At 48.1% G+C, this 21,998-nt stretch overlaps 2 protein-coding genes across 2 annotated transcripts in view; both read right to left on the bottom strand.

Annotated features, from left to right (window-relative positions):
* Positions 1–13,327, bottom strand: part of SLC4A7 (solute carrier family 4 member 7) — a 155,323-nt gene extending 141,996 nt beyond the window's left edge. Inside the window, exon 1 of the mRNA XM_050319107.1 lies at positions 13,182–13,327. The gene's annotated coding sequence lies outside the window, so the exon portion shown is untranslated. The remainder of the gene's footprint in view (positions 1–13,181) is intronic.
* A 1,330-nt stretch (positions 13,328–14,657) lies between these two features.
* Positions 14,658–19,731, bottom strand: EOMES (eomesodermin). Its single transcript, XM_050319144.1, has 6 exons — positions 18,748–19,731; positions 18,247–18,401; positions 17,846–17,967; positions 17,268–17,426; positions 17,116–17,177; positions 14,658–16,474 (listed from the first exon to the last, which is right to left on the bottom strand). The coding sequence occupies exons 1-6, from the start codon at positions 19,494–19,496 to the stop codon at positions 15,739–15,741; spliced, it is 1,983 nt and encodes a 660-aa protein (XP_050175101.1). The 5' UTR covers positions 19,497–19,731; the 3' UTR covers positions 14,658–15,738.
* Positions 19,732–21,998: the final 2,267 nt, after the last annotated feature.

The raw sequence follows: 21,998 nt of genomic DNA, 5'->3' as shown, positions 1-21,998 counted from the left end.
AAAGAGCTCGGGAAATCCTTAAAGCTGATGGCTGGAAGCTCTCGGGAGACCTATCAATCTGTCACATATCTTACTCTTATACTCTACTAGCTGCTCCAGGGACAATATACTGGTCAAGACAGACTCTTGGCCTAATGCCATATAACCACTATGTTTTTGTGATCCACCTTGACAGACAGGAACCCATACCATACTGATCCTGAGAGATGACCCAACAAGCCACATTAGCCCCTCAGCCTCTCTCTCTACCCCTTGTATCTAAATGCTAAAACATTCAAAGCAAAAAACGTCCAAGTATTTTCCTGCTCTTAAGACCTTTCTTGTTTCTCCTTTTCTTTCTCTGCCCCACTTTTCCAAACCTACACTACTGAAAAAAAAAAAAATCACAACCCAACAACCTGCCTTAGGTAAGACTTCTTTATGCAGTCTTCCTCTAGAAGATTCAGATTAAAAAGGTAGCTAAAAACTTATGACTTCAGCAGCTGCTATTGATCAAAATTTGTCAGGTCTCAGAACATCTAATAAATTCATATGCTGAATTTATTAGCAAGATAATTAGAAAGCCACCTAGTCTTACAAGTCACAGCCTTTCTCTTTCCTGTTCTTTCTTCTTTGATTTTACATTTTTGTGTTCTGTTGTTGTTGTGAAGCAGAGCTGGACTACAACAAGCACAGCGAGTGTTTCTGCACAGTTAATCTGGTATCAGGACACATGATACCATCCTTATGCCATGTAAAAACCAACCTACTAACCAAAAACACCAACCAGCCAACTGTCAGAATTGCAGAATTTTTTTCTTTAAATCCTCTCTGTAGCTAATAAAAGGAAAACAGGAGATATTAGTAAAAACCTTCTTGATATTACAAACATTACAAATTCAAAGTGACAATTATTTGCCACAGTATTTCATACACCAGTATCTCTGTTCTCAAAATGCCAGATAATGGTTAATAGCTTGCTACTGTACGATGACAGTGCCACATAAACACCATGAACTGTCAGAGCCATTTATTCCAATAAAAAATAAAACAGCAGATGACATGAAATCAGATGTGAATTTTTCAGATTCTAAGCAAAGGCACAGCTGAAACCTCTGTCTGGTGATCCACCTTTAGGTGTCCTAGAATTTATCTCCCATCCTCCTTATGCCCAGACACAGCTCCTGCTTCCACAAAGACTGCCATTTCTGAATGGAAAAATACTTTGCTGAACCCAGTGCTAGCTTTCAAGAACAGAAGCCTTCCCTACCTAGTAACTGCTGCAAACAATACATGCAAGGTTTGAAAAGCTGTTTGTGTATAGCCAGTTCTAACATTTGCTATTTACAAAGAAAAAACAACTATAGTAAATTAATTCTACCAAGATTCTTTGCACTAACTGCAGGAGCACTACAGGTGCATTTGTAAAGCCAAAGGGCATAGCACTAAACTTGAATAATCCCTTGTGACATACAAAAGCAGTGTCTGATTTGCTTCTCTCATCCAAAGACATTTGCTTGTAGCCTTGCGCTACCTAAATCCAAGGTGTTAATGTACTAGCCTGACTTCAGAAATCTCAGGAGTTGCTCACCCCAGGCGAAAGATGCATCTTTTTTGGGGGGCTACCATGCAATATAACACATGAAAGCTCTATTTCTTCCAGGAATAAGGCAGCATCTTAGCTGCTGCTTAGATAACATCTAAGGGAGCAGATTCTTTTTCCCCTTTTCTGGGCTAATTTCAATTTGATTTGTAAGAAAAATAATCATGTTCTTCCAACCATCCCCCACACCTAAAAAACCCCTGCCAAAACAAAAATCCCAAATCCCCTCAAACCAACAGACTCCCTGAGCCAGTGCAGCACTGGACCATACCTCTCTGCTCAGATCCATTTTAAAGAGCTACAGTTTTACGTTACTAACCTAGGGCCAAATTCAACATGTTCTACTCATATTAACTTCAGTAGTGATGCATGAATAAATAGCATTCAGTGGGACTCTTCATACTGATAAGTACTACTCAGTGTGCAGACTGACATATCTGGGCCTTTGTGACAGTGTTTCTCTTACCTAGACTGAAGGCACGCTGACTTTGGAAGGTCTCTGATTCCAGGCCCCATCCCACTCCTAAAAGAAGAGTTTTCCTGCTTGTATCTCCAGAGTATCTGTATCTTTCTCCTAATCATACTCCTCTGCCTTTTTCAGATTGCATCTGAAAGACTGCATGCTAGATCATTATGCTTCACGTATATACCTACTCTTTGCACGCTTAGGAGAATGCTAGATGTTCCCTAATCATCACCACAGCAAACTGAGTACGTTTTAAGTGTTACATTTGCAATCAGAAGTGCTAGAGCTACAGGCCCCAAAAACAGGTCCATAAACCCTGATGGAGTTGCTGCACTGAAGCTGAAAACTGAAGCGATATGCTTACAAAAGACAGACATAACCCTCAAAGCTGTGACCTGAAACTTCTTCCACGCTGGGGAGGGCTCCCTCATACGGATGTCCTCTTTTAACTAATATGGTAATTCTTACAATTTAGGAACAGCTACACAATTTGGAGATTGTTAACAATATATTACAGAGTAGAATTTAACATGAAGCAAGTTAGAACATATTCAGCAGTGAGAAACTATGTACAGATGAAGTGGGTCCTGATGGGTGTGGAAACTTTCAGCTCAAGTGCTGAAAGGAAGTCAAGTTCAGAGCAGACATATACAAATGATATGTATCAGGGACCAAGACCCTGCATTAGCAAAAAGAATCCATATGCAGCTCCTTCACACTTCCTCCTGACAAGACTTTTCTGTACCCTGCACCCTCTGTAGACCCACACCCTGCCTTAGGAATTGAAGTCCAACATTTTGATCAGGAGTTCAGGCAGGAAAGATGCCAGACTTACTCAGAACCAACTCAGAGAAAAGCATGAACCACGTTGGGAGTCCAGTACCTCAATGATTTTGTCTGATCCAATGCAACAGAATTTCAGGACAGTACACGAAACAAACAGGGCATTGTTAATTTGGAATAGAAATGGTCAAAAGCGTCAGAATATTACATATAAATCACAATGAAAGTAGACACAGGAACCACTGAGCCAGCTTCTACTGACCTGTTTCAGTGGAAGTTTTGCTGTCTTACAATGCTGCTCGTAATAAACAGCAGTGAACCCAAGATACCATTTGCCAATGAGCGCTGTCAGAAGGCAGCAAGCTAAATATGCTTTTACCTCTGTAGGTTGAGACTCTGCCACAAAAATTCTACAGAGGGACAAAACATTCAAATTCATTTGATCTAAAGCATTTCAGGCCCTTTTGGAAAAAACACTGAGTGAAAAACTTTTGCTCAAATTTAGCCCATCTAATCCCATAAAATAGGCTACATGACACCAGAATGTTTCAGTCTACAACAAAGCAGAACTCTTGCCTTATTCATTACATTTCATGTGATTTTAGAGCAACTGCTGCAGGAGGTACTGCATTTCTACAGAAACTTCAATGGTATTTTCAGTACCCGTAATACAATAAATACACTTATTTACCTGACAGACTAGCACCTCTTATTAGAACTCTGACTTTTTTCCACAATTTAAAGTATTGGTTCAAGAAAAGGTTTTCTTGGTATTTTCTGATACTATAGTATAATACATTGATGGTGAGGCTGTAATGATTTATAAACCTTACAGCATTTTATAAGTTTCCATGCCATTGCAAAATAGAAATTGAAGGTGCATTTTGCTTATAAATAACAGTAGCAGCATTCAAAATTCATACTGTATCAAACATACATGATGCTTCTGCTAATTCTGTGACTGAGGATTGACTATTACTTCCTAGTAGTTACCAGCACTTCTCCTTCAAAATCTAAATACAGTCTTTATAGCCATCATTCCATAAAATGGTAAATCCAGTTTCAGGGCACTTGACATCAGATTTAAAAATGTGACAGAAGCACATGACACAAACCACTAAGTTTCCATGAAATAATTTTTCTTGATTGAAGCCCTTCAGTTAAGTCTTGAAAGGTACTTTAGAATCACTGAGGTTGGTTGGAAAAATATCTCTTAGATCACAAAGTCCAATCATTAAGATGTCAAATCCACCACTAAACCAGGTGCCACATCCACATATTTTTTGAATATTTCCAGGGATGGAAGTGTTCACCACTTCCCTGGACAGCCTATTCCAATGCCTGACGACTCTTTCAGTAAGGAAATTTTTCCTAATATCCAATCTAAACCTTCTGTAGTGCAACTTGAAGCAGTTTCCTCTTGTTCTGTTGCCTGTTATGTGGGCAAAGAAACTGACCCTCCCCCCCTTACTACAACCTCCTTTCAGGTAGTCGTAGAGAGCAATAAGGTCTCCCCTGAGCCTTCTCTTCTCCAGGTTAAACACCACCAGCTCTCTCAGACTTGTTCTCCAGACCTTTCACCAGCTTTGTTTCCCTTCTTTGGACATGCTCCAGCTCCATTATTTCAACAGGCTCTGTTTGATAGTTCTCACATCTTCACACTGGCTCTGCAACTGACCTTTCTCAGTCAATGCAGATCTTTGGGCTGTACCTTCCTGCCCCTTTTCTGTTCCCAATGCTCAATAGTGCATGCCTGGTGTGCCCTTCAATGCTGACCCAGGCCTCCAAGTTTTCTTCTTTCCCTTGTATGCCCAGCAGAGTCAGGCCTTCCTTTTTTTGCTACTGAACTGTCCCGCCAACTTCAAGCCTGCTGATCCAGCTTCCATCCTTGTGCAGGCTGCTGCAGACCAGACAGAACTGGGTCCCCACCACAGGCAGACATGACTGCAAAAGCGCCCTGACACTGGCACCCCAAGCTAGAGGGCAATACCCTACTGCCAAGTAATGAGAGGACTTACTCCATCTACCACGGGCTCCAGAGAGCAAGCATCACAGCATGGGAACTCGAGGAGAGGCAGTGCTATGGCTCAGCACCTCAGGCAAGCCTCCCTGAGGGCTCGAAAGTGTAGCACACTGAAGGGCTGCTGGAGCATCCAGCTCCTATATGACAACAAAACCAGCGCAATGGGAGACTAAAGTGCATTTAGTATTCCCACTAATTGATGAAAGAGACAAGAATTAGGTAGATACTGCTGAAAGAAGGGCGGGCACTCAGGGAGGGAAGGAAGGAACGAGGGGGAGGCAGCTCCAACATGCAGCTCTCTAAATCCCAGAGGAACCTAAAGAAAGTACCTGAAGTCTGAAAACAAATGTAAAAAGGATATTGCTTGGTGACATCTCACAGGGATTACAGAATCACAGTGGGATAGCTCAAATGGCTGGAATGTTGCAATGGATGAATGCAGGCTCTTGAGAAAAAAAAAGGCTGGGAAGGTGAGGAATATGGATGGTACTCATTGGGAGATGAGAAGCACCCTTGTATCTGTAGATAGGGTAATGCATCTGGGCAGAGGCAATCCAGATTTCCAGTCTGTGTTAATGGTAATTTCTTTGTGCAGGTGACTGATGAGTCTTCAGGACTTCTTACAATGCGACGTAAAGGGCAGCCGTAAGATTGTGATTGAAACTCTGAGAGAAGTGAGAAAGACAAACAATAGTTAGAAAGTGGCACTTCAGGAGAGCAGAATTTGGCTTAGTTCAGGGATATTCCTGGCAAGGATCTCATGGAAGATCGCTGCGTGTGAGAGCTGGCTGGTCTTCAAGGACAACCATCTCAAAGCACAAGACAGCCCATTCCTGTATGTAAGAAGTCAAACAAGTGTGGTGGAAGGCCAGCATGGATGAACAGAGAATGCCTTACTCCTGAATTCAAATACAAGAAGGAGGTGTATATAAACGGTATAAGCAGGAGTGGACTTAGTCTTTTAGGCTCTGTCTCCCATTATATGTCTCGAAGTTCTGCAAATATCTGCAAGCACTACCATGCAGACAGTGATATTCTTTCCCTTTCCTCCAAAAAAAACCTCTTCTGCAGGCTCTAATGAACTTAAACAAGGTATAATTTTGACTCTAGATCATGACTTTAACTGTTTGGTTTATTGAACTTCTCAATTGAAACTTCTATATTTAGCCTGGAGTTTAGCAGAGTTTCTGGCCCTGATTCTAATGATGGGTTTGATAACAGGTTATAAACCCTCACCTCATCTTAGGAGGAATATTTGTCTTCACTGCTGTCTGTTCCGATCCATCCATGTCTTTCTCAGAGCATGAATCAGACACACATCACAGATATAACTTTCACACATATCTATGGCTATAGCTACTGCATCAGTACTATCAGTAGCTGCTACCATCTGTAACTACTAATACATCTGTAGGGACAGAGGTCTGCAAACCCACCCAGATTCAGGTATAGCTATATGTCATTTCCTGAACCAAGTTTTGCAGGACCAAGTCAAGAACCAAGTCATTATGTTTTTGAGGTTTTTTAAGACTGAAGAATTACAGCCTGGCAATCCTGAATGCATTCATCACCTTTTTGAAAGGAGACAAAGATTTTTGTAAGCCACTTAAACCAGCTAAGTGGCCACCACAAAATTCTGCACTTCATCTCTCTCCTCAATTACTGTTGGCTGGAGTGCCCTGTGAGATGACAGCAAACATGTTGTTGTTTATGCAGCACATTATGGACCACATCTCAATCAGGCAGTTCATAATAATGAACTTCTAGTTTTTCAAACCAGTACAATCTGCTACTCCCACACTGGATTTTAGCTTTCTCCAACTGTAGCTTCCTCTGACAGATAAAGAAAACATTTTCCACTTCCAGAGCCCAAGGCAAAAAGTATTAACTCAACATGTATCTCCTTTTCCCCAAATTAGTCCCAGGAAACCTATCCTGAGAGGGATGTCATTATTTGCAGTTAAATTTAGGTGATCATGAGTGTATCACAAGGTCACCAAGCCTGCACAAGAAAGGCCACCCACTTCAAGCATTGCTGTCACTTCTTCCTATCTGATCACCCAACATTTCCTACAGCCAAGACACAGTAACTTTGCAATTCCTTCCCAGGAACTTTGGGCTTTCTGGACACTCAGAAGGAACACAAAGCATTTATCCCAACAGTCTGGAGAAACACTACTTCATCTGAAGGAGAGAGTTTTGTTTCTTTGAATGATAAAGCTGCAATTTCACAATTCACAATATCACAAAGTAAGTCAACATAAAGTTACACCAAAGCCAAATCATGCCCTCTCTTCCTACAGTCCCTGGAGGAATGCTTGCAATTTCCTTCTCCACCAATCGTGGCCATGTAATCCTACCCTCTCCTCTGCATTGCCTCTGTTCTTGGGTCTTAGTTGAGCCGATTCAACTCATGAACCCAACACAACATAATCCTCCTTCTCTCCTGGATGTGTTTTCTGCTGACTCTGCAAAATGAATCGCCTCACGGGGAGGTTGGATGAGCCCCACTGCCGGTACAAGGTAAAAAGTGAACCCACAAACCAAGCATAAAAAGACTACGGAAAGATATGAACCCTTCTCTTTTCTCAGCAGTAAGTGGAACCTTAAGTTAGCTCAATCCCCCTCCCACAGACTCACTCTTCCTCTTCAGTAAAGATACACCATAAAAGAGGGGTTTTTTTACCATACTTGGGAGCTTTGGCCTAGCTATTAACCTCTGTAGCTGTATAAAGGACACTGAATGCTGTTGGACAAAAGAGTTAATCTGTGTAGTGTCCATCAGCATTTTTTTCAGATGTGGCTATGACCAATATTTAAGTCTTTCTATAGAGTGTTTTTCACTCTGTATTTCAGTGATCTTTAAGCATTATGGGTGGCCATTAGCACCTCTCAGCATAACAATATTAGATACCAGCAGGGACAATGATGCAAATCAAATGTGATTGAAGTGAATAGGGTAAAGGAACACAATTTGTCTTGTTTGCTGCTGCTCTGGCTCTCCCTGTGACTCCTGGTTTGGAGAACAGTCCACTAACAAGAAAAGGGATCTGTGGTTTGGGTTGTTTTTTTTTTTTTAATCTCCAGTTCCAGGGTAGGTTGAGAAAACAACAGAAGGCATTGAGTCTCCTCTTATATTCTTCATGCTTCCCTACAGAGCCTAAGTACAAGTCAGAGCAGAGGGAGACACAGGCTACTACCTTAGCTACTTACCAAAAACACCCACAATCCGGTCTAGCAGGAGTCAGTCGTCACCCCACAGTTCAGAACAACCCTATCAATGGTTTAAGTGGGATTTGGTTTTTTAAGTCTCCAGTGAAATACTCCGCTACTTTCTGTTTGTTCGTTTCTTGGGTGGTGTACTAGAGCCAAACACACCCCCTTGTTCCATGCCAAATGTGAAATGCAAAGCAGCCTGCCGCAGAGCCCCCCTCGTGCAGCTGCTGACCAAAGACACTGCCCTGGAAATACTAACATTTCAGGCCATTTTCAGGGGAATTGCACCTACCCTAAGGATTCTCATTCAATGGGAAAGTCAGAAACAAGAACTGAACTGACATCATAATCACAATTTTTGGGAGCAGAAACCACATTCAGGCTATTAAGCACATTCCATTACATCATGCAACTATGAAGCCTTTTGTGGTACGACAAGAACAGGGAGCTTGTGTTTTCTAACACCTATGTGAATGGCTTTCTCTTCCCGTGGCTGGAATAAGGAAAGTGCCAGACCTAACCATAAGGCTGTGAGCTAAACTGTGGAACAAGCGCGTGTCCATGGACAGCTGTTCTGGGGTATGAAAGGTGCTGTAAGCCTACATTTGTTCCACCACACTCCCACAGCTACCTAAATGCTGTGGATTGTACCACTGTGGCATCTCCACCCTGCCCGAAAGTCCCCTCACCATTTACCAGAGAGAGTGTTTACACCAATCTCCTTAAACCTTTTTGAAGACCAGTACCTAAACTGGCCAGGTCACCATCCAGACATCAGCTGTCACGTGCTGTTACTGGGGACTGGGGGGCAGGAGGGAGGGGAAATTAAAAAAAAACCAAACCAACAAGAAACCACATGCGCTGCTGCTTAAACTGATGAAAGCAGTCACCAGCACCCCTGGTAGGAATATGGAAGCTTTTCATTCTTACATTCTGCTCCATTTCTTCTTTTCTGCTCAGTGCCAGTATGAGCATTTTTGCTGCTGCACAGTGAACTGGAGGATTGATGTGACTGAAAAATAACCCAATTTTTCACTTCCAGTCCACTACCCTTACTCTCTGGCCCATCCTGACAGCAGACATTTCCAGATGTTTATTATGCACATATAATTTAAGCAGAACATAAATAATAATAATAATGGCCAGTCTTCGCGAGCGAAGATCCAGGGAAGGTCTTTACACCTTCCAGCCTGCGCATTGGATTTTTTAGGTGAGACACAGTGTGCGCGGAACTGAGCCCACCCTTTAATCCTAAGGTTCATCTGCCGGGGCCAAGCGAGCTTGGACGGTGGCAGCGAGGTCCTTAGGACGTAGGTGGGTTGCCTTTAAGGACTAACGAGCCCCACCTGCCCGGGAGTGGCCCTGACCGGGAATCGAACCCGGGTCTCCGCGGTGATAGCGCGGCGCCTTTACCACTAGACCACCAGGGGCTGCCTTAAGCAGAACAACTAGAGAAATATATCACACATTTAAAACAGAGCTTTACAATTCAGATTTATTTGCTATTCAGGGTCATTACTGAAACAAACTTTAGGAACTTCACTCTTCCCGTGAGTAAAACCAAGACCACGCAAATGTCACAGATTTTGCCATAATTTTTCTTTTGGATGGATCAAAGTCATTTCCCCACAAAACAAGAAATTTACCTAATTGTTCCTCTCAAATAATCCTGCAAAGGAGCTGCAATGCAAAGGCAGCAGAACTGAATCCTGCCTTCACTGAAAGAAGTAACGGAAGAGCTGTATTAATGACAATCTTGCAACATAAAACACAAAGCTATTGGAAATTAGGCTTGTTGAGGTATCAATGTAGACCAGGCTACACAGGTGAGACTTTGTCCTATCTGAAGTGAGAGGTGGGATAAAATTAACACGCTATGGTGAACAGCTCCTGAAAAAAGTTCATCTTTGCACTGACAGGACCTCTGAAGTGCCAGTTTAAGAGTTCTTCTTGCTAAAATTATTCCTTTGTTAGGGCAGGAATATCATCTTATAATATCATCATCTTACTCAGCATAGGAAGTAAGGAGAGCAAAGCAATAACATTTCTGTTATTGAGAACTTACCACTCAAAACAAACACTGTCTAATACATTACAAACCAGTTGGTTTCCAAATAAAGGTCGTTTTCTTCCTCAAAGGAAATTTGCAACTACGTCAAGCAATTTACAAAAACTGCACTGCTTTAAGAACAAATGGAATCATAACTAGTCCGTGAATTTTAACAATCAGTGCTACAAAAACCTAAATGCTCCTCTAAGAAAACCAAGGATCATGACAGAGTAGACTCCTTTGCCCTCCTACTGTGTCCTGTGATATACAATCACAGTACAGTGGAATCCTAACTTCTCAAACATGCTACAATTATACTGCTTTATGGTACACACACTGAAGTGCCTACTTCACCCACAAGAGTCCTTCTGTAAACCAGTAAAACTCCAGAGCTCTTGCTCTGGTGGAAGAGAATACAGACTTATGTGGAGCCCCAATACAGATTTGTTAATGCATGTCCCACTCCACGCATCCTTTCCTCATTTACAGACATTATGCCTCAAGGAAAGAGAACTGAACTTTGTATTTAGGGCCTTTCTTTCCATGCAGAACATTCCACGAAGAAGAAAATCACTTTGATTTTTGCCTGAGCTTGATGATAAAAGACAGATGACTTCAAAAAAGCTCTAAAACCACCTGATCAGATTTGGGTCTTAGACACTCAAAGGCAGCCTGACTTTAAACTGTGGCAGGATGAAGAATACAGGCTGCTTTTCAAGCTTTAAACATCATTATCTGAAGTCAGGTATCCATAGCTTGAATTCATTTTAGAGGTATAGGCCAAAAGGTGGTACTCATTAGGAAAATGCCTTCCCCAAAAGCAAGAAGTGATGAAAAGCAGTCAGCTTGGGTTTAGTGGTCTTATAGGAACCACATCTGGAACCTTGTCCCATCCATCCTCTCAGATCATCTTTTGAGGGGCAATGGTCAAAACAGATTGGAAAATAAACCCTTTGCTAATAAATATTATCAGCAAGAAATCAGATCCCTGCTGCAGATGTAAACTAAATAGCACACAGCAGACATTTTGCTCAGAAATCTGGGACTGAGTTGCGAGTCAAAGCCTGTGGGAGAGGGACCGACCTCCAGAAACAGAGACTTCCTGATTAATACCAACTCACGGGCAGAAACCCTCTGCAAGTAGGTAGTTATGCCTGTGACTAAAGTTAGGCCTTTATTTTTTATTATTGTGAGGATCAGAACTGTGGATTTGCCTCCTTCTCACCCAGCACTCCCTATGTTAATGTAGTCCTTCAGTCCTTGTGTTAATGTAGACCTTCAGGCGAGCAAACCTCTCAGCACTCCATCTCTCCTTTATTTTCTCTCCTGCATTTAATCTGACTCCAAAATGAAAACAGGGGAGAGGGTGGTAGGTTAGAGGAAAGCCTGCAGAGGATTCCTCCTCCCCAGATTAGGATTTAATTGTATTCCTACTGAGTCCCTTCTGGTTGCACTCGGTCTTTCAGATGAATGTTTCATCAATATGATTAGGACCATATCCCTCAGTCTCGTCTATTTACACAATCGGTTGTGACAGCTCAGAGTATAGTACTCCCTAAAGGAAATATTAGATACCACCCTATCATTTTATTCAAATCATATTTTGCACTCCACACTTTCAGGCTAATGTCATTCTCCCCTGGATTACATATCTGCTATATCCAGCAAGCACCAAAATCATTCCAATAAGGATTAGATTAATATTTATATTAGCCATACTCAAATTATTATGAGAAGGGTTATGGAGATCTGGTTAAGGGGAGGAGTGGGCTACGGATAGCTTAAGGGGCTGGGAAAACTGGGTTTGTAAGTGCAAAAAAAAAAAAAATGTAGGGCAGTGACACAATAATAATAATGTCACAATTTTATGGGGTGGACGGGCATGAGGGAAATGCCAGTGGGCCCCTTCTCCCTCACCTCAATCCCCCCGCCGCCGCTTTCTCCCCAAAGCTGGGGCTCCACAGTCGCCCACCGCCGGCTCCCTCTGCACGCCTAGCCGGTATTCCCGCAGGGAAGGGGAATTTCTGATGGATAACGGTACCGCAAGAGCCATTAGAGCCTATTCCCGCTTCGGCGGCCGCCGTCTCAAAGGCAGCCCCGAGGAAAGGGCGGTGGCCGCTGAGGGGGGCTGTAAAAATAACCTTTCCAGGGAAAGCCCCCATCCATTAACGCCGCGCTCTCCCCTCAGAGAGGAGGAGGTGGGAACACGCGAGCAGGTGGTGAAAAGCCGGCGTTGAGAAAGGTGGGAGCGGAAATTCAGACCGAAAGTAAAACCCCATCGCATTGCTTGAGAAGAAAACAAACTGAAGAATATCTGGTCCTTCCTCCCCGGAGCGCTGAGCTCGCCGCCTCGGGGAGGAAGGAGCCCTTTCTCCAGAGAGAGCCGGGGAGTTGGCGCCGTAAGAAAGAGCACTTTGGGGTCGTTTCCTTTTCCCGCCCAGGTGTGAAGCGGCGGCGACAGAGTTTGGGGCGAGCAGCGAGGGACGAAGTTTCGTTGGGAAAAAAAATTACCCGAGGGTTGTTCCCGACGGGCCGCTGCAGAAAGCACGGGCGAGAAAGACAATGAGTTGGTATGTCTGCTTTAACGAAAACATCCCCAATAGCAGAGTCTTCTGCCAGGAATGGTCTCAGTTCATGGGAGGAACCCCTGTCCTCTGTCTCTAGTGCCCTGCCGGGCGCCCACGCTGTTTAAAAGTAGGGGCTACGCACGCAGAGAGCGCGCCGAAGTCGCTCTGCTCAGTGAGGAAATATCCCAGAAAACGGCTAATCCGCGGGGAACGGCCTCAATGGATTATCACACTGGTGTATCTCGGTTTCTCCGGGCCGAACCCCCCGGGGCGGGCAGAGCCTTTGGCCGGCCGGCAGCCGCGGAGGTTCGGATTCTCCCTAATCTAGAACTCAGTTTTCCCGTTTCCATCAGGCAGGGCTCGCAGTTCACCTCCCTCCGCAGGCCACCGCAGTTCTGTAAATAACTATTCTTTTTTTCTTAATTTATTTATTTCCCTCTAAGCCCGCCATGCCCCCCCAGCTGCCGTTCCAGGCTCGCACGCACTTTACATACCGGAGCTTCAGAAGAGCCAAGGACGAGTCCGACCCTTCCACCGTCAGGCGAAGGTGGTGCCGCGTGGTTGCCAGCACACCCCCACGCCCCCCGGGGCTGTGGAGGCTGCGGATGAAGAGACACGCACCCTCAGGGTCTTCCCCTCCCTCCAAAACCGCGGTAAAAAGCCCGCCGAGGGGAGGCGGGGCTCTCCGCCCGCAACCGGCTGTTTGTGTCGGTAAATCACATCACGAAGCAAAGTGCAAGGGTAGTTAACTTTATCTTCTGTTAATGTAAACAAATAAAAAGCATTCAGTTCCTTGATCTTTATTTAAATCAGGAGTTGTTTATCAGTGTCATCCTATGAAGATTAATTAGATACCTTTATTCACAATTTGGCGTCTGACACCCCATTTTAGGAATGCATTATAATCACAAGGTGTTAATTGGGGCCAGCCAGGCACTTACGTTTTTATTAAACAGTGTGAGGACTTTTCACAAGTATTAAGTTCTTTTTTTTTTTTTTTTTTTTTTTACGGTGCGGTGCAAAAATATACAGCTTTTAATAGCACGGCGCGGGGGGATCGCGCTCCCGAGCGGGGCAGGGACGGTCGGCATTGCCGCCGCACCCCCGCCTGAGAGCAGGGAGCAGCCCAGCCCGGCCAGGGGACTTCTCCGGCGGCAGGTATCCCCCGACCTAAAAAATAACACACATAAAATACATGCCATCCCTAGTCCCTTAAAAAAAAATACAGCCAGTCCCCCTTCTGTCCCAGAGACAGAAGCGAGCTGCCGGGACACCTATTTGTTTCACCTCGCCCAGAGAAAAGAGGCACTGATCGAAATTACCTCGCACACCCGCCGCGTCCCACGCCGGACGGCAGAGAGCTGCCCCCGCCCCCGGTCGCGTTACCTCCCCCGGGAAAGGCCCCGGCCCGAGCCCCGCGTTTATTTTGTTTGCAGCCAGGAATCGCTAACAGCTTAATCCCATTACTGCCTGCATATCCTCAGGAAAGGTCCGACTGCTGCGGGAGCCGGGATTCAATCGCTCTGCCGGGTGGAGCTTTACCCCCAGATAAGCGAGCAAGGGGAATTTCTTGCCTGGTTCCGGGAAACGGAAGGGGCAGCCCCGGGGTTTCTACAGGAGGCAGGATGGGTTCACAATTCGCTCCCCGGGCCGAGGCTGAGCTGACACCTCGCTTACCTCACTGGGGCAAGGCAGAGGAGGGTGACAGGGAAAAAGAAACGGAGAGGTCCAACCTTGTGGGGGGATGCCCAGGAGAACCATGGCAAACCACGCGATAATGGAGAGGGGGAGAAAAAAATTTAAAAACATCACACACACAGCTAGCAGCACCCAAATGAGCACGGTCTCAGAGCTAAAGTAGTAACATTGCAAGGGGTGGTTAGATACAGAGACAGCTTAAACTGCGAGGATTGTGCTCCCTCCTCCCCCTCTGGGACACCCAACAGAGGCAAAGAACAGGCAGAGCCATCCCCTCTTATCCCTGGCACCACATTTATTAAAAATTACTACTATGTACATAGCAAACAGAACAGAAAAAAAATTTTTGGTGGGCTAAAAGTTTGCGTGCCAGTGCTCTGGGGCTGACCAGTTTAAAATGGCTGAAACTATAGGAAAGAAGGGGGTAGTTACATCATTTCCAGTTTCATACAGGGCAGCTGAAAAAGTCACTTTACATACACATAAATAAAAATATTTTTGCAATGCTCCATAGATGGTAAGTTTGATTAACAAAAAAAAAAAAAAAAAAGCCTTTTGAACTTTTAAAACACCACCAGATGTCCTTCCAACTGAACAGCTATAAGGTCAACTATTTATACATTATTCCACAATATTCTACAGTGTACCTAGACAAAATACAACTGTACACTTTGTTTTTGGCCACCTCAATAAAGGTTAGGCTTTTGGGATGGAGTTTTTTTTTTTTTAATGCAAGTTCTAAGCTAAAAAAAGTCAGATTTGGTCATTGTAACTCCATCATTGGCAACAAGACCTTCAAGTCAAAATCCTGCCTGGCAAGCAGTTCTTATTTTGGCAATCTTCTGCCAAAGAAAGTCTTAGCTGAATAAGCCAACTCAGCCAACTGTGTTGTAGTTAAGGTTGAAGAAACCAGTGCAATCCAAAGCAGAACACAGCATTTGTGCAGCTCCCTAAAACCCAGCCCCCTTTTATCAGAGGGTCAAGCAGGGAAGAAAATTAAATTTGGGATACTAACCCCCTATTTCCTTGCTCAGGAGTGCATAGATTTGATCAGGTGTCTGAGCCAAGCCAAACAGTACACTTTAGTGTCTCCAATAAATAAACCACATTGTTAAGATCTAGGGTCCTCATTACAGCTTCTGTACGTGGTTCCTTCTAAAGGAGGGGATGAATTCTCCCATGCTTTGCCCTTTCCCTGCTTTGTTACCTGCAACAGTCAAAAAGCTTTGGCACCTTCTTTAGAATTGCACACAACAATTAAAGGTGGAAGGCGGGAGTCTTTTTGGCAATTGTAACGCAAAAAAACCCAAGGCCACCCTGGAAAAAACTAGCCAATTGGAATAAAAGGATGTTTTAAGAACTAGTATAGAACGCGTAATAGCCCATGCCTTTTGAAGTGTCTTTGCTATAGTCGTCAGCATTAATGTCCTCGCATTTCATCCTTGGGGAATTTTCATTGCTGGAAGTGCTAGGGGAAAGCCGCCTTCTCTTACAAGCACCTGTGTAGACCCCAGAATCATTTGAATCTAAAGACTTTATGGAGGGTGGAGTCTCTATCCAGGATGAGCCGATTTCTTCTTTCACCTTCTCCTTGGAAAGCTGGTCTTCAGAGAATCCTGGAGGACTTGTTCTTGAAGCCCAAGGTAATCCTGTTGTCATTTTTCGCTGGTAAGAGCCCCTGCTCCCCCAGCCTGCCATGGATGGAAATGTCGGGTCTGGGTAGTATCCCAGTGCATGGGATGTCTGAAGGGGGAGGGATTTAATGCCATAAGGGAGCAAGGTGCTATGAGAATACTCCGTCTCATAGGAGTTCATGTCCAATTTGTTGGCACTGGGCTGCTGCACAGGCGTCACAAACCACCGCTGAGGAGGGCTGGCCACCTCCTCGTTCTGCTGCGGGGACAGCAAGCCGTTCGTCTGAGGGACGGTTCTCTCACCATTGTAAAACCTGGCTGGGGGCAGGTTGTTGACAAACTGTTCTTGGAAGAACGGCTGCACACTGTATCGGGCGCCAGGGACAATCTGGTGGGATCTAGGAGAATCCGTGGGAGATGGAGTTAATCTGTCATTTTCTGAAGCTGTGTACATGCTACAACATAAAGAGAGAAATACCAAGTGTTTTTCTTAACAGTTCCAGTATGACAGGAAGACTACATAAAAACACAAACAGGAAGAAATGTGAGTTATTTCTTAATTAGAATCATTAACTATAATTGGACAGCTGTTTATTTTTATCTGATTTAGGAGGATTTTTTTCCCCCTAAACCAGTGTAAAATTTCTGGTATTACTGCTACAAATACACTGTTCTCCACCATCCAACCCATTTTAGTTGAGCTGCAGTATTCTCCTCCCAGCAGCCACACCTGTGTGTATACACAGCTCCAATTCTCCAAAGGACATTTGAAGCTATAAAAGTGACCATTAGGCAAGTCAACTTACTGACAGCTTGAAAGATGCTGCCTGCTCCTGGAGACACCCAATACATTCTACTGCCAAATCTGCAGGCCAGCACATTTACTACCAAAATTCAGAAGCCTGCTGAAAGACAGGTAATCAAGACGACACACTATTCAAAACAGACATTTTAATGTCAGCAAAACTGCCAGAAGTATTGCTGCTTCTGAATAACTTTATTAGTGTACAAAGAAAATCTCTTCCACAGACATTTCAGGCCAGAACCATGCTTCCTAGACAAAAACAACTTCAAGAGAACACAGAAGCATACTTACGAGTCATAGTTGTCCCTGAAGCCTTTTGCAAAAGGGTTATGGTCAATTTTGAGCTGTGTAATCTAAAAGTGAAAGCAGAATATAGTAAGTCGAGACTCTGAACCCACAAGGCAATTTGATTATGTATTGTAATTTTATACATCCGTGCTTACATCAGTGTTCTGATATGCTGTAACTGCTATGAACTGTGTTTCAGGGAAAACAAATGTTTGAGTCTTTGAGGAATCATTCAGATCTTCAACACCATCTTCAGTCACTTCCACAATGTGAAGCCGGGGCTGGTACTTGTGTAGAGACTGAAGTACTATCATCTAAAAGAAACCATGAAAGAAACAAAATCTTTAAAACAATTGCATCTAACATTTAAGAGGTCTATTTTACAGCATGACATTTTCTTCCTGTAAATTGTATGGAACATTTTTAACTTATCAGAAGATGTTTCATAGCTTATAGCCTTGTTTCAGTAAGAGCCTTCAGCTACACTCCCACTTTTTGAGCAACTCCGGGGATAGATAAATCAGCTAACACCAAGTAAATTCACACATTAAATTCTGACATTTTTAACTGCATTCATACAGAGAAGTCAACAAGATCTATGACCCAGTTCAAGAAAGGGACAAGTCACAGTCACAGTGATCTAGCAGCTCGATGAAATGCTGTAAAGCCCCAAAATCACAGGTCTCCCCCACTGACCCACCAAAAGCCCCTCAAGTCTGTCCCCACTCCATACCTGCGCGTTGTTGTTGTTAGCACCCTTGTTGTTCGTCAGCTTCAGCTTGCCGAAAGAAATCTCCTGCCTCATCCAGTGAGCCCCGGTGTTGGGCGACTCGGGGTGAACGTAGACCTTGTTGCCTGGGGAAGACAAGTCAGTGAAAGGCCCGCCGGGCACGGGACTTGGTTCTGCCCCCCACCCGTGCAGCACCTCGGCTCCACGACGGCCCCTCTACCACACAGCCTCGCACACCGCGGCGTGAAAAGAGGTCACAAGACGCCATTAAATTTGTAGCTTGTCCCTCACCAAAATGCCGGGTGTGGGGAAAACCCTGCAGAAGGAGGTAGAAGCGGGAACCCTTTCTGGGAAACCGACCCACAGGGAAAGGCGGCGAGGAGACCCCGAGAACCCGCACCTACCTTGCATGTTGTTGTCGGCTTTGCCGCAGGTCACCCACTTGCCTCCCTGGAAACGCCAGTGGTTGGGGTCCGCCAAGACCACCTCCACGAAAACATTGTAGTGGGCCGTGGGGTTGAGGCCGGTGATGTTGAAACTCAGGAAGGGAAACATCCTCCTAGAGAGAGGGGGAAAACCACACGGCATGCTGAGGTGGGCCGGGGAAGGGGGCGCGGGCTCTGGCGGATGCTGTAGGCTGCCACGGGCTGCCCCGTCCGTCCCGGCACCGAGGAGATCAAGGGAGCAAACGGCGAGCTCCAACCAACCCCGCACCACCTCCCGGCCGCCTTGCGTGGGGAAAATAGGAGAGTCGCTTCTCAAGGAGAGCCCCCCGGAGCACGACCGACGGCGAGAGAGCGCGCACCTCCTCCCCGGGGCAGCGCTGCCCGACGCGGAGCGTCCCCGGGGGTGCCCCCTCCCCCCACCGCTTCCCGCCGTTTTCGCCATCCTCTGCACCCGCTTACCGGCCCTGCTTGGTGATGATCATCTCCGTCTGGTGCCGGTGGAACTTGAGCCAGAGGGGTCGGTTGCAGAGGAAGACCTGGGCCCGCAGCCCCGGGCCGGCGGCCGGTACCCCCAGCGCCCCGAGTCCGCCACAGGAGCCCGACGCCGCCGGGTAAGGGCCGTAGAGGGGTCCGCCTGCCGTCGCCTGCCCGTACTGGTATCCTCCGCCGCCGCCGAACTGCGCCCGGCCGCCGGGCGGGCACACGGCGCCCGCGAAGCCGCCCGGCGACAGCACCGAGCCGTAGGGGTAGCGCGGCCCGCCAGGCGGCTGGTACACGGCGCCGTGCTGCGCCGCCGGAGGGTACGGGAAGAGGGCGCAGGGCCCCCCCAGCTCAGCCGCGGGCGGCCCGGGGGACTGCAGGTAGTAGCGATCGGGGCTCAGGCTGTCCATGGAGTAGCGGGCGGCGGCGGCCGGGGGCAACTCCTCGTCCCCGCACGGGGTGGCCTTGCGGCCGTCCGGCTTGGGGGCGGCGAAGGGCGGCTCGACCGCCTCCGCCTCGCCCAGGATGGCGGGGGCCGCCCCGAACTTCTTGGGCATCTTGTCCAGGTCGAGGCGCGGCGGCGAACCCGGCCCCGGTGGCCCACGGGAGCCGCCGCCAGTGCCCGTCCCAGCTCCCGCTCCCGCGGCGCGTCCTCCGCCCTCCAGCGGGTAGAAGGGGGCGCCCGGCAGTGCCCCCGCCGCCGCCAGCAGCGGTTCGCCCAGCTGCATCCTCGATGGGCGGTGCGGCGGAACTCCCACTCAGTCCGGTGACAACGCCGACCCCGACCCGCGACCGCACAGAGCTAGAGCAGTGTTTCGCCGAGGCAATTTATACCGGCGCGCCGGGCTCCTCGGGCCGCCGGGGTGGGGCTTGCGCCGGAGCTGCCTCATCGCCGCCCTCCACCCCCGCCGACCCATTGGCTGGGCCGCGTGACACTAATTTAATTAGACAGCTACTAATTGGAACAAGTCACCTGTGACTTTGGTGTGCGCCCCCGCCTCCACGGCCCCCCTCCCCGCAGCCCGTTACCCAGCGGCTTTGGCCCGCTCCGTGCCCCCACGTTGCTCGAAGTGAGGGGAACGACCGCATCATCCCGCGGTGGCCGCGGCTTCCCCTATCCCAAAAAAAGACCTTTTGCCGAGGTGGCACCATCCTCCCGGGCGCACCACTCGGGAGCAGAGGGCAGAATTCCGGGCGGGGATCGAGGAATGGGGACGAAAAAAAGTATGTGAGGGAAAGCCGGGACCCGCCAGGGAGGAAAGGCAGCGATCTGCGGGCCGCTGAGACGGGGCGGGTGACACTAGCCCCCGCCATCTCCTCATCGGCCGCCTCGCTGGTGAACTAATTCGGCTTATGCCTCTACTGAGGCCAGCAGCCTCCTTCCTCCCTCTCCCCTCCCCGGGCAACATCCTTATCTTGGGGTTGACATGTTTCACCTCATCAGGGACGTCTCTGTGAGAAGCGATGGGCTGAGTTCACAATTCCAGTTTTCAGGGACTCGGCGGTCGGTTTCTCACAACCCGCGTTGCCCTTCAGCATCTCCCACGGGGTAGGCAGATTTTTAATTGAGGCTGTTTCCAGATCTGTTTGGCGCTTTTTCTCAGCGGAAAACCGGGAGCCTTTAGCCCTACAAGGGAAGGGACAGCGCTTGCGAAGAGATAGATGCTCGTGTGATTTTGTCGAGCGCGCAGAGCCGGCGCGAACGATTTGCAGCTATAAATCCGCAGCCCCTCGCCCTCTGCCCGCCGCCGGCGAGCTCACAGGGAGCGCTGCAAACACTGGCCTCCACCTCACGGCTGAATTTTAAACCACGCTGGCCGAGCGGCCAGATTTCGTTGCCTGACTGCAGAAGGAGCCGGCCGGGCTGCAGCTGCCCGCCCCGCTCCCGCCGCGCCGCATCGGGGCAACTGAGATAAATGGCGAACAAGTGACGGCGGCCGCAGAGCCCCGGGGCCGAGGTGCTGCCGGAGCCCCGCCGGGATGCGGATCCTGCGCAACCGGGCGCTGGCGGAGTGCGGGCGGCGGGGCGCGCCTGGTGGTGCCCGCTGTGCCCCCGGACAGGCAGCGGCACCGGCGTCGCAGAGGGCAGGCGGGGCTCTGCCTCCACCCCCGGTGGGAGCCGAGAGACAGGGGAACCGGCCCCTGCTGTGCCCACCTCCGGCTGCGGCCACACAGGCGGGAGCCTGGGACAGGCTGCTCACAGCCAGCACCGAAATACCAGACCCAGCCCTAACCGCTCGTTCTCTCCGGCATAACGTTTGGCCCAATTTTTGGGTGAATCTCGTTCGACCGAGGAAGACAACACAAAGGTGTAGGAGAAGCCCGACGCTCCAGCACGAAGCGGACTGGGCGCTGCGCGCCGCGGAGTGAGGAGGGGAGCAAAGCCCGGCCAATCCACCCTGCACTGAAAGCAAAACAAACTGAGGAGCATCCTGCCGGACGCCGCGGAGGCCGAGCCTTTGCGCCCCTTCCCGCGGCCGGCGAGCCCCTGTGCCCCTTCCCGCAGCCGGCGAGCCACTGTGCGGCTCTCGGAGGGGCCGGTCCCCGCCCGGGGCTCTGTTCCGCAACCTGTTCCCTCGGACTTGCCTCTCCCGGGCTGGGGCAGGGACGGAAGGAGATTTTACAAAGCTACTACGTAGAATTTACGGGAGTTAATTTTACGATATTATAGACTGAAAGGATCCCATTATTTAAAACATCCCCTCAGGACAGGTGTCGCTTAGTTCAAGGCTACTGCGGTTTTTTCCCCCAAAACTCACTTAATAGAGTAAGGTAGACAAGCTTTCGATGTTGCTTAGGTTTCCTGCGGATTGCACCGGAGAGGGGGACAGGAAAACTGTGACTGCCCTGGGTAAGGGAGACCTTTCCGTTTTGGTTCGAAATACAACGGGAGTGAAGCTCTCCCTAACGAAAGAAGGGTTGATGAACCCTTCCCAGACCCGGGGTTATTTTCAGCTCAGCTCGGGAGAGCTCGGGAGCAGCCTGGCTTCGATCTCTGCCTCGTACCACGCAGCTCCCGCCGAGCCAGGGTCCTGGCGGCGGTGGCGGGGGAGGCCGCGGTCGGGGTTGCCCCCGCGGGAGCCCCGTCGGCCCAGGCTGCTCGGAGACCTTCAGCGGCGCTGCGACCGTCGAGAGTGTGAGGGAACCGCCTGTAACTCGGGGGCTTCTTCATTTACTCTGTACGGTGCAGAAAGAGCTGTAACTCGCACTCCTCCTTCTGCCTCCCCCCT

Source organism: Myiozetetes cayanensis, unplaced genomic scaffold (assembly GCF_022539395.1).
Source record: "Myiozetetes cayanensis isolate MyiCay16 unplaced genomic scaffold, myiCay2020 scf1, whole genome shotgun sequence".
Classification (NCBI taxonomy): domain Eukaryota; kingdom Metazoa; phylum Chordata; class Aves; order Passeriformes; family Tyrannidae; genus Myiozetetes; species Myiozetetes cayanensis.
The sequence above is the reverse complement of the archived record's forward strand: the minus strand, read 5'-3'. Positions and strand labels throughout refer to the sequence as shown.

Excerpts from the sequence above, each read along its gene's own strand:
- EOMES (XM_050319144.1), bottom strand. The coding sequence starts at position 19,496 with ATGCAGCTGGGCGAACCGCTGCTGGCGGCGGCGGGGGCACTGCCGGGC. Across the intron at positions 17,968-18,246 it reads AGCCGACAACAACATGCAAG|GCAACAAGGTCTACGTTCAC; the intron begins GTAGGTGCGGGT and ends TGTCTTCCCCAG. Across the intron at positions 17,427-17,845 it reads CTAACAACAACAACGCGCAG|ATGATAGTACTTCAGTCTCT; the intron begins GTATGGAGTGGG and ends GGTTTCTTTTAG.